This window comes from Anas platyrhynchos, chromosome 3 (assembly GCF_047663525.1).
Source record: "Anas platyrhynchos isolate ZD024472 breed Pekin duck chromosome 3, IASCAAS_PekinDuck_T2T, whole genome shotgun sequence".
In the NCBI taxonomy this organism is placed as follows: domain Eukaryota; kingdom Metazoa; phylum Chordata; class Aves; order Anseriformes; family Anatidae; genus Anas; species Anas platyrhynchos.
Window position 1 is genome coordinate 110,766,019 of NC_092589.1, and position 12,404 is coordinate 110,778,422.

The 12,404-nt window shown below is 37.0% G+C and overlaps 1 protein-coding gene across 9 annotated transcripts in view; it reads right to left on the reverse strand.

Moving 5' to 3' along the window:
* The window catches only part of PUM2 (pumilio RNA binding family member 2), a 76,550-nt gene that overhangs the window by 29,866 nt on the left and 34,280 nt on the right, over window positions 1-12,404 (reverse strand). For 5 of the 9 annotated variants that reach the window (XM_038177386.2, XM_038177382.2, XM_038177384.2 and 2 more), the window contains exons 3-10: window positions 10,648-10,753; window positions 10,164-10,351; window positions 9,350-9,522; window positions 5,767-6,037; window positions 5,360-5,453; window positions 3,707-3,832; window positions 2,397-2,536; window positions 668-806 (exon numbers count right to left, since the gene is read on the reverse strand). In XM_038177386.2, the coding sequence (XP_038033314.1) occupies window positions 668-806; window positions 2,397-2,536; window positions 3,707-3,832; window positions 5,360-5,453; window positions 5,767-6,037; window positions 9,350-9,522; window positions 10,164-10,351; window positions 10,648-10,753 (1,237 nt within the window). The remainder of the gene's footprint in view (window positions 1-667; window positions 807-2,396; window positions 2,537-3,706; window positions 3,833-5,359; window positions 5,454-5,766; window positions 6,038-9,349; window positions 9,523-10,163; window positions 10,352-10,647; window positions 10,754-12,404) is intronic. The other 4 variants (XM_072036484.1, XM_072036483.1, XM_038177383.2 and 1 more) reach the window with 1 other exon arrangement.

Sequence of the window (12,404 nt, forward strand, 5' to 3'; positions counted from 1 at the left end):
CCAATGAAGGGCCAAGTATGCGTTACTTGTTCTTGCTCTGATAATTGTACCTAGCATTTAAAAAGGATGCTGAAATTCAAACCGACATTATGAATTTATGACACATGTACTGAGACACAGAATAACCATTCCCTAGAAGTCAGAAGCCATGCCTGCTGAAAACATCTGAGCCTCCAAACTTTGGAGTACCTCCACTTCAAGGACATTGGGGTCTTCAGAGGAAATTAGGCAGTTATCTCCTTTTAAATTTATTTTTGGGTTCTGATTTTTAGATTTTAAATTATTATTATTACATGCCACGGGTAAAAAAAAAAAAAAAAATACTTCAGAAAGACAAATTATTACTTCATGTTGCATCAGAGTAACCATTTAAACAATTCATAACCTTTTAAGACAGCATGATTTGCTTCATTATATATGAAATTGTGATATCCCTTGTGCATGCATTTGTAACAGCAGAGAAAATGCTTCAAATCAAAAATGCTCGATTGACTTCTTGTGTTTGAAGAATCCTCTGTGAGTATTTTATGAACATATGACTATGTAAAACTCAATTCTAAGAAGTTAATCATAAACACAGCAGGACTTTGATAGTTAAGTTGGTATCTAACACCACCAATACTTTAACATTCAAGTATGCTCTTAATTCAGTGGTAGATGTACATACCTGGCATGCCTGTAGCAAGACCCTGACCAAAAGCCAAAGCTGGATTTGCTGCTGCAGCTGCTGCAAGTGACTCTGCCTGCTGCCCTTGCTGACCCTGATTGGGAGTAAGTGGGCGCTGAGTTGCTCCAGCACGCAGAACCTGCAAAAGGCCAACATGACACCATTTTCTTAAAAGGTGAGAAAACAAATCCATCATATCCTGCAAAAGGTCTAGAACAGTTGCTTTGCATATTTGATATAAATTTTGAATTTCGTATTTTGAATACTCCACCTTATCAGTTTCAAGGATATATAAAGAAAAACAAGCAAATGAATTTGCTCACAGGTGTGACAAAGTATATGTATGCTTCATCAATGATAATGAGCATGAAGTAAAAGAAAATCTCAAAGTGGTAACCATTTGTGATCCAGATTAACTGAACACTCGTCCTTCCTTGACAAATACATTTATTACTTGCTTACATTACTCTTAGGCACTCGATCAGTGTTAGTATAAATACTTCAAAGCCTGTAGTCTAAATAATTAATACTACTCTGCCAACAATGCTGTAAAAACGCACCCATTAAGGTTTAAAAATTCATGTAACACATCACCCTACAACACAAGTTTCTTTTATTATGTTCTGACAGCCTATCTGTGGGAATCAATCAGATTGAAAAAGCAATCAAAATTATTGCAACTACTTTATTCCTCTCAGCTTAAATAATATTTTCTGGGTCCAAAATAATAAGAAAACAATATAATAGAATGGCTCGGGTTGAAAGGGACCTTAAAGATCATCCAACTCCAATCCCCTAGATTTGTAATATATCCCCATAAAATATATTACATGTGATTTGTACCAACTGGATATTAATTTTTATAGAGAAAGCAAAAGGCTACTGGAGATGCAAATTCAACTGATGCAGTTCACCAATAACCATGATCAGTAGGAGGAAAGCTCCACCAAATAGCAAAACCATGATGATGAGGAAACTTGAAGTTTTTCATGGTAACTCTAAGTCATTTCTTATACATCAAAATCATACAAATGGCACTGAAGTTAACCATATAGCTAGTAGAAAATGAACTAACATTCATTCAAGCATCTATCAAGCATAACGTTATTGTAAATCTTGAATTTTTCATTTCTGGAAAAAAGGCCATTTTTTTTTGTACTGGAGTATCACATTAAGGCTTCAAAACTGCATCAAGAATAACTGTAGAAAATTATTATTATTTTTTAAAGTCACTTAAGGAAAATCCCAACAAGTTCTTGTATCAATTCCTTAGTCATGATTTACCAAGGTAAAAATAACAGGAAACACACGGGTGTTGTAATATAAATTACCATGCCATCCCCTTTCCAGCCCTCATGTTTATTTTCCTAGATTAGTTTTAAATTTTACTTTAAAGTTTAAGTACACACACCATGTTATCTGGACAGGTAAACTCATAACAGCACAGTATCCTAGATTCAAGGAATTATTTTTCATCTATTTTTAGAAATTGAGATTGCAAAACAAGCCAAATATTTGGTATGCAATAAGTGAATTTTAAGACGATAATCAGTAATGTAAAGAAATTGAGAACTAAAAGAAATCAAACAGTAAATTCATTAATATTCACTCATTGTTATAACAGAACAAGAAGAATCCAGTAAAGTCTTCTGGAATCTGATCTGTTTTACAGATTGAAAAAGGTAAGTTAGGGTTTTAAAGGCATGTCTCCTTTACAGGAGGAACGTACCGGTTGCTGCCCCTGTTGTGCCTGTGAAGCCGCTTGCTGATTTGCTGTGGTATTTGCTGCTGCAGCTTGCTGCTGAAATAAATTGGCTGGATACACCCCCCATGGAACACCGTAATACTGAGGTGGAACCACAGCAGGACCTAAAAACAGAGAACTTGATTATTCTATCCATTGCAGCCAATTAAAATAATTGTTTACATTGCTTGTAGCATCTCTCATTGATCTATCTTCTGAATGTCAAACAAAAATCAGTATTCAAAAATAAATTCTCCCATATTAGCCAAAAGGTTACACATTAACACAAATGGGTTAATTTAAATGATTCTTATGAAGTTGTAACTTCTCCAAGAAAAAATAACCTTGTGAGGCTCAAGTGATAAAAGGGAAAACTTAGAGTAGTTAACGCTTAATCAAAGAACACTCAAAATCAGTTCCCACGGCTGGAAAAAGGATGTCATGGAATAAGCCACATTCATCCCCCCAGCAGTGATTTACTGAGCCTTTGGCCATCCACTGTGCCTCCTTTCTGTGTAATTCCTTTATGTGCACATGACTACTGCCTCTCCCTCCCTGCCCACTACACCACACACTGCAGCGTGTGCTTAATCTTGCACGCTTACCTTTCAGCCTGCCGGTAAATAGAACACACAGAAGAATGCTTATTATTTCTTCTTATAAAGAGCTTTTTATATCATTGTGTTGTATACAAGTAAATATACAAATACATAATACATCTGTTCTACTGCCTTTCCTGTGAAACCACCAACTGGAGTTCTGGAATTTTTTGAAATGTTAGGCTCAGGTCTGAGCACTAAGCTGGGACTTGAATGCTCAGTAGTGTTGTTTCACAGTGGTATCAACTTTTAAAGAGATTTTCCTGGGCTTGAGGCTTATCTGGTGTCTGGGTTTGAGCACACTGGAGACCCACTTTATTCTCATGCCCACTGGGAAGGAGAAAATCTGGAATTAGAAAACTCATGCACTGAGTAAAAACGTAGGAGGAAATGCCAGCTGTCTCATCTTCTGAAAATAAGATGTTCTACTAATGTCAGATACAACCTCATTAATGATAAACTTTTTTTAGAAAAGAAGAAACCTGTTGCATACAGATGCTCAAAGGAAAGAAATATTCCAAATGCATACGTAACAAGAACTGAACCCCTTTACAGAGTGGAAAAATTCAAAACTGCAAATATTTCCCTACAAGTCCCTCCTTCCTAGAAATACCTTTAACAAAAAATAAACAGGATGGACTTTCTAATTTCAGTCAGGAAAATTATCAAGATAAACACCAGAAAGCGTTCAGTTACCTGCTAGGGTGGCTGCTGCAGCTAATCCAGCTGCAGTGTATGGGTCAGTACCTGGAGGAGCAGCACTGATAATGTATGGGTTTGGCACAAAAGCAGCTGGAGCCAAGCCTGCTGAGAATACGCCTGCTACAGTAATAAACAGAGTTTAATTATAGCTAACATCCTTAGCAAGCATTATCATACTCAAACCAAACAAATCACAAGGCATATCTGTTACAATCAGAACTGCTTATGCTTTGGAAGTTTGTAAGAGCAGATACAGCCTTATAAAAATCAAAGCTTCTTTCTCTCCTCACCAGTCCCTCGTTACTGCTCCCAGAGCCTAACGGCTTTGTAGTGCTGATCTACAGACTCCAAAGAAATTATCTCATATATCTATTCACCCTTAAACAGAATGGAATATTCCAGGTGGAATTTACCTTGCCAAACTTTAACCATCTACGTGTCGCACTAGTCTTACAACTAAATCTGCATCAGACAAGCCATCTAGTATCTTGGGTGCATCAGCCAGATAAGGAATTACCTGCTAGATACATAAACCTCTTTCCACTGACAGTAGCAAAACAAAACAAAAAGACAACAATCAGATATTTAAAAACCAGGTATCTGATTTAAATTATCCAGTTACGAAATGCTAACCTCACTTCCACAAGCATCGAAATTTGATGTAAAGATTGTAACGGAAGGCAACAACTGAAGAATCATCAAGCTAGGCATCAAACTATGTTCCTCCTTCCAAACAGGAGGCTGGCTGCTAAATTTGTTATGAATGCTGAATGCTCAGCCAGCACTTAGTAGGAAGGGGGCTTCTCTGCAGTTCAGAAGGCAAAGCAAGGCTTTAGAGAGGACTCGTGGTCTCACACAAGTGTCTCAGCCTGCCACGCTCCCAACTCCAAGTCTGTATCCATCAACTGGATGATGCTGAAGAGCCACCACTTTTACAGTGTCTTCATATCTGTCCTACTGCGCCAGAATTTGAGGAGCTCCCTTCCCAAAATGAGGAACTGCTTCCTCGTATGTGCCAACCTCACCTGCTTCTCCCTCCCCAAACGCACATCTTTGCCACAGTGGCTGATAAAACTGATACTGGTGTAACTGAAACATAGCCTCCTTGCTGAGCTGGTAGTGAGCTTCATGCAAGAACTTTATGCATTCAATTCGTTCACTGCATTACTTTAACAGACAGCAAAAATTCTTGCTAAAGATTTTTTTTTTCCAGAAACCAAGAGGTATTGTTTGATGCCATTAACAAAGAAAGAATTAATCAACCCAAACACTAAGTTTGATTTCCGAATTCTACTACACAATGGCTTTATCTGGACTATCAAAAGTACTGAACTGCATAACAGCATAATAAAAGTGCTGTTTCTATCACTAATTATTGGAGATTTTTCTTATTTAAAGTACCTTTTGTTTCTTTACATTAACAGTTCAAAATTTAAAAAATTACACACAAGAATGAATCAGGAAACAGCATTTTCTAAGGGCAGGACTGTCTTATGCAGTAATTCGGGGCAGTTTTCAGAAGGACCACTAAAATGAGCCAACCAATCTATCTACATTAGAATTGAGCAGGTGAAACACAGGAGTATACCAGAGCATCACACATAAATGTTTGCCACAGACACCTGCTGCACTTGACAAAAACCTCACCTATGTGTGGCTGCTGAGCTGCAGCCAGGGCGTATTGCTGCTGCTGGGCTGCTGTTAACTGTTGAACAGTCAGAGCATTAGTCCTCTGGAAAAGCTATTAGAAAAAAAAAAAAAAAAAAGAAAAAGAAAAAAAGAAGCACTTCAGTTTTCAAAAGTCATGGCTGTAATTTACTGGGATTTATTTATTAAAAAAAAAAAAAAAAAAGATTTTAAACCAGGCTTCTACCCTAAGTTACTTAACTGGAAAATTACACACCAATATTCTTCCAGATTAAATATATATTTCCCTTTAACTATGTCAAGGACATATAATAATACCAAATTCATTACATGCTTAAACAACTATCAAAGAGGATAATGCATAACTTAAAGGACCCATCTGGCATCTTTTCAAGTCCAGTACTAACCTGCTGCTGAGAATTGTAGTCAAAAAGTCCTACAGTAGCTCCCGAAGAGTCCATTTGTACCTGATTGCCAGGATAGTCAAATTGTAGAGAATCAAGACCAACTTGTTCCATGGCATCTAGATTCTGATTTTCTGGATTTGAAAATTCTTCTACCAGAGGCTTGTGGGCTGTAGGATTGGGAAGTGGACCTAATCCTTCTGTGGTGCTAGGATTGGGACCCAAGCGTTCAGCTACTTCTGTTGGGGAGGCTTGTCGACTTCCAGGGGTACGACTGTTTAGAAGAAATTCAAGATAGGCTCTTACAGTCTTAAATAACACTGTCTATTGGCAGAGTACAGCATTTCTACTTTAAAGGGATCTCTGAACAGAGATGTTACAAAGGAGAACAAGAGACTGATTTTAACCAGCATGCACTGATGGCTCAAGATAAAGGATATATTTCATTTCAAAGCATAATTCCTTTTTCTTTCTTTTTTTTTTTTCTTTTAAACTTTAGAATATACATGTCTCTAAATCATTGTAAGAGGAACAACAAACTAAACTTTGAGGCTATTTACAGTGAACTGCAATAACCTGTAACTTTTGGGATGGCTCTTTACTGCATTTTGGGGGTGACAATTACTATAAAGCACAATGAAGAGAAATAATTAAAAATAAATAAAAGGACACGGCTAAGTGGATCTCATGCCAAAGGAGAGAAGGAAACAATAAAACTTCAACTGGGAAAGACAAACATACAATAGAGCTAGTATCCTTCACATCTCAAAGCAAACAATACATTTTTCACCTCTAAGTAAAACTGAAAGTCCCTCATTTAGCACTCAATTAAAACATTTCATTTCCTACACAAGTGATTTAATAGACTACACCAGATGATTGCTCAGGGGAAAAAAGCCTCCCTACTATAACCCCATCCATTCCATCTCAACTTTCCTAAGAATAAACACAGCCCATTGTTCCAGAGGAAAATCCTTAGGATGGAGCAAAAACCTGAGTGTCCTTTTTTCTTTTGACAGCAAGTCAGAGATATGTAGCTGGAAATTGTTGACTGTGTCAAAGCCCTGAAGTTCAGCTTTCCAAATGGGAAGAGCTGGAGGGGACTGTCCGGGATTTAGACGGCTACACTTAGGCCATCTGTAGGTGCACTGGTGTTTAAAACCCCACTGAGGATGAAAATTTCGTTAGTGCCATTGACAGAGCCTAGAGAGCAACTCAACTGACCAGTCACTAGGAAGTAACTGTAGGGTAAAAGCCGAATCATTCTCACATCTCCACTGCTTTACTGACTGCATCTCCTCTGACTACAGGGGAATCTCCCAGTGCACCTGCAAACACCTGCATGCAAACACCTGAACTGAGGTGTCAACGGAGTCACATCCTCAACAGATTCCCAATCCTGCATTTCGGTAAATTTAGGGTACCTTAATTTGGACTGGTATCTTACCTTCTGTTTAGACTAGCCTTTCTTTACTGACAATAATTTAATGTCAGCTACCAGGAGTGAGTTGTGTGAGAGTCTGTGATCCCTTAACACATTAGTTGTGTTGAGCGCTGTGATTACAGCTATCTATCATTTCTCAGGAAACACACAAATTCCAGGCAAATCTGCTTTATTTGTGAAGACTGGGTTCATAACCAGAAAAAGCAATCTTGCAGGACTAAAATTGTATCTATTCCAACACTACACTGCCTGAACACTAATTCTAAGATAGAGACACAGCCTTTAGTACCTGTTCTCCTCCCTCCTCAGGGCTCCAAAGCTGAAGTCCCTCTTCTTCACCAAAGCATAAGATTAATGCAAAGTGATCTGCTAGTACTTATGCACTTGCTAATATCAACTCTAAAGACTGTTTAACTAGAAAGCAGTCTTTTCATGAGCTCAGTCAACAGTACAATGTAATCCACTACTTTGTACAAAATACTTCAGGATAAAGCTGAGTTACAGTAGGGTTTTTTGTTTTGTTTTGTTTTTGTCACATTCAGTCATGTACAATGTATGGGCTATCATCTAAGTATCCTAGCTAGCAACTGTATCTTGCTCAATGAATAAACCTGAGTTTGAAGCCATTTAACATTCCTTATTCTTCCCAAGTGACATACAGCATCAAAAGAGTGAAGAACAAAAGGAAGAGGCAGTTATTTCAGTACGTATTTTAGTTTAAAAAAATGCCATGAATAAGTACAATAAAAATACAAGGAGGAAGACAGGACAAAGTTTCTTTGTTAATACTTGTTTACTCAGCATAGGAAGCTCCTCATATTGGTGCTGTTCTTGCTATAGTTAAAGTTGTGTCAATACTTCAATTATAAACCTCTAAGTGGAGGGCTCTATACCATCACTTTACATGGGCCATTTAAATTGGACGACCTTACGTTTTGAGAGGTTTACTGGCTTTGGATGCTTTTTTGCACTAGTTTTTAGTCATTTCCCTCTTTAAATAATACAAAAGGTACTTTGCAATCAAGTATTTTAAAACTGAAATAAACTCTGGAAAAGAAAAGCGGGACAAAATTTATTCTGCATTTTCTACTTATGATATTGGAAGCAAATTTATTTTGCATATGCTCCCGAAAGGAGGTAATTAGCTTGAGCTCTCTGATATGGTTGATACATATTCTTTTCAATAACGTGTCCTGAAAAATAGTCCTGAAAACTCCTTCCTTAGCCTCAGGTGACTACACTGTGTTTTTTTTTTAAAAGGATAAGAAATACTTACATATGGGATTCAAACACACATTTTAATATACGTGTTTAATTATAAACTAATGAAATTACAACTATTCAGTCACGTTCATCACATCGATACAAATTTATGAGCAGCGCTCTAGCTTTCTAACCCTGCTAACTCTTCTGTGTGACAGTTATAAATGCACCAGTCATTTAAAACCAAAGATTAGTTCTCTAAAAACACCCAATTTAAAACGCATTTTATTATTATGAAAAAAAAAAAACAAAAACAGGGTGGCTGTGCTGTCCTATAAGAGTTTGTACTTCAAAAACATTGAGCTTGCTCCATTTTGTTTAATAAGAAAGCAAATTAAATTGTAACACCATTCTATATTGCAAATAGATAACATTCAGCTGTGTGAATAGAGAAATACATTGTTTCTCCTTAGCCAAATAAATGGTTTCTACAAAAACTTTTGTGGGGAAGTAGCTGTGTTAGACTGCGGTATCCACCAGCAAAATTAGAAGGCAAATTAAAATTCTGCAGGGCTATCTCTCTACAACAACAATCAGATGCAAAAGTTATAAAGTATTAAAAAGAAGCAGAGAGAGAGAAAGGAATTTTCTTTGCAATTAAAAGGGTGAAAGCTTTCATCCCTCTTTAATTCACCACATCGAGAAGGTACTCATTTACTCTGAAGAAAGACTTTATTAAGATGAACCTGGCTCATGAGAAGTGATACACACACTAATGACATCCTAAGAAACATGTGGCACAGTGGGAAAGGGAGGACGTGAGGTAGCAGCAAGAATCACTCTGCAGCTGGATAATGCTTAAAGCTGACACACAAACCAGAACTGTAATAATGCCTTAAGAGACATGCTCGTCTTCTTGAGAAACAGTTAAAAGCTTACTTAAAATCTTTGCAATCGGCATCCATTCCATTTGGCAAACCTCTGCCATTTATTTTAGTAACATCCTCATCATCTCCTTGTTTAAGATCTCTGTTTTTGTCCTCCTCAAATGGAGAAGCCTTGCCTTTCTGATCTCCTTTCTCAGGTCCATCTGTTTCAGCATCTCTAGTGCCCTGAGGAAAAAGAATCTGTTTGATTCTGAGTATTTAACAGAACACAATAGGAGCACCACAAGGTGACCTAATTCTACACTACAGTGCACGTAAACAATACAAACAGTTTGTTTTCAATGAAATTGCATTTGGTGGGTAACTTGGTCATCAAGTTTCAACCACATGCAATTAATAACTGCCAGAATGTGAAAAGGAATGCCAAGATTTATAATGGAAGAGCTAACTCAACCTTAACTATAGCGGCACTGTTAAAGCAGTAACACCTCAAATTAAACTTTATCTTACACAGTTAAAACATCCAGTACATGAAACCCCCTTATACTGAAACACAAAATAGGAAGTTCTAAAATAAAGCCCATTACAGATTTTAAATTAATGGATTTGCGATCTTTTTTCCTACCTTTATTTAAAGGTATTAGGAAAGTACTGTTTTTAAGACAGCTATTTAGTCAAGATTCCCAAACCACTTCCCTCTGACCTCTTCTGCCCCCTCCAACCAAGGAAGAAAGGCAGATAGCAACTACACACTTCCTTCTAAAAAGAAGAGATAAAAAAATGAACAAATTAGGTAGAAAATATAACCATGTAATTCAGTAAGACTACAGTAGATAACTAAGCAAGCTTAACACTATGTTACTTACAAAAGCTCCTTTCCTAAACCGGGAATCCAATTTATCAGCTGGAGAGGAACTTAACACATATTCTACCATGCTCACTCCAAGGCCACCACTTTCTGATCGCGGAGACAATACAGCATTTACTTCACTGTTTCCATGAAAACCCTGTCCAGGCTTTCTCTGTACCATAATAGGCTGGGACATAGAATGGTCTGTTAAAAATAAATAAATAATCACAATTGTACTTTCTGAACACAACTGGTTATATTTTTGCATTTCATTGCAGATGAGAAGTGAAACGAGACCAAAATTCAAGTACATAAGAAAATCCAAACCTCACTTTCAAAAAGTATTTTTAGCACACAAACACCAGTGAAACATAGATTTTTCCAACTAAAACAAAAGGAAAAACAAATTAAACATACACCTATCATTTATTGTAATATTTTACTTTGAAATAACACTTACTAAACATGACTGATTTCTCAGTACATAATTTATCACTTACGAGGAGTTCCCCATGCAGTCTCTCTCCACTCATCACCAAGGAATATCCCTTTTTGTCCATCTTTTGCTGAATCATCAGGTTCCCAAAACTTTTTGGCAGGTAAAAGCTGTTTAAAAAGAGAAAATTGTTTTATTTAAAACAGATAGGTAAAAAAGATAGATAAAAAAATAGATAGGTAAAAAAAAATAAATAGTATAACAAAGAGGACAGGCAATTTGTTTTAGAGAGGCTAATACCAAAGTTAGCTTTACATAAGGAAGCGTGCACAACCAAGGAATAATTTAAAAAAAAAGACTTAAAAGTTGTTGCTGATGCTGCATTAAAAAAAAATATGTTGAAATGACCCCAACAAGACAGATTCTGAAGTTATGAGGAAGAGATAGTGAATACAGAAGCAGTTCTGATAAAAAGCTAATCACATTAATCCCTGTGTTAAACCATGTCTATCCTCTCAGAAATGTTAACATAACGCTGCCTTCTCCACATTTTGGCTCAGAAGCTTGGCCTTTAACTAACACCATCACGACGAACAGAAACAGAAGCAGTTCATTATAAAGCTCTGCTCACTCAAATGGATCATGTTCCAAACTTCAGAAAGCAACTAACCCACACCATGACACGTCGGCTGCTCCACACCATATGGATCTGCTGGTTACGAGTCACTGACCACCACATTTGCAGTTGCACCTACCAGCCATTTCATTTAGCTGTATGATTTTTTTCATTACTACTTCTAAAGGAAGTTTTCAAGCTTGTTGAAAAGTTACCAGTATCAGAAGCACTTCTGTACTGTCTTCAAGAACGAGGCTTGGCGTGACATGACCGAAGCAACAAACAAATAAGAATCTCTCTCCTGTTGCTTAACTGATAGGAAAAATCATTCAACTTCACATCTGCCTAATACAAGCCTCAATAGAACTATTAACAACACTTTTTTTTTCTTAATGTAGCTTTAAAAGAGTTCATGAAAGCTGCTTAAAGCAGAGGTTAAGACTGCCATTAGCAGGTCACGGATATTAATAATGAAACAAGTGAAAGGAGCTCCTCTCTGGTAACTTAAGGATTGCTGACTGATGTTTCCTGTGTCTCCCAGAACTTTTAGCACAAAAATATTTTGATTAACTAAGCTATATACTTAAATCCCTGGGTTCTTTACATAAAAAATGCAGTAACACAAAGACTGGGGTTAGAGATGACCAACAGCCAAAGCCCAACAGAACTATTTATGGGACTGTACTATAATTGCAAGAGTATCGCAGTTATGACCTGCCCTGACAGATATCCTCTCCCTCGAAACATGGGAGAACCACCACCACCTTGGGAGCACCAGGATATGAAGTTTTACAGGTTTAAGAGCTGGATGAAGCCAGCCATCTGAGGGTTTGAAAACATGCATGGAATCTTAAAATTACAGGTCAACTAGAAAGCAAAAGATTGCAAATTTCATATCAACCTAGACAATCTATTAATCTTTTTCTGCTTCATGTGGTAATTTTGCACCAAGTCCACAACACTCCTTGCTTTTCATTTTGTGACATTATTATAACAGCAAGCAAGCACTTCATGTCATCTGTGAAATGTCAGGTTTGAGAGAGGGAAGGAGAACCACATTTTGTATTAAATGCAACCCAATAGAAATTCAAAGATATTTCCAGCTGAGATCAGAGCTGTAAGGAATAACTGAAGTGGAGGTCAGAACAAAAACTGATCAAGCAGTATCTTTTATGACACTTTAGCAGTGTCATAAAATTAGCAGG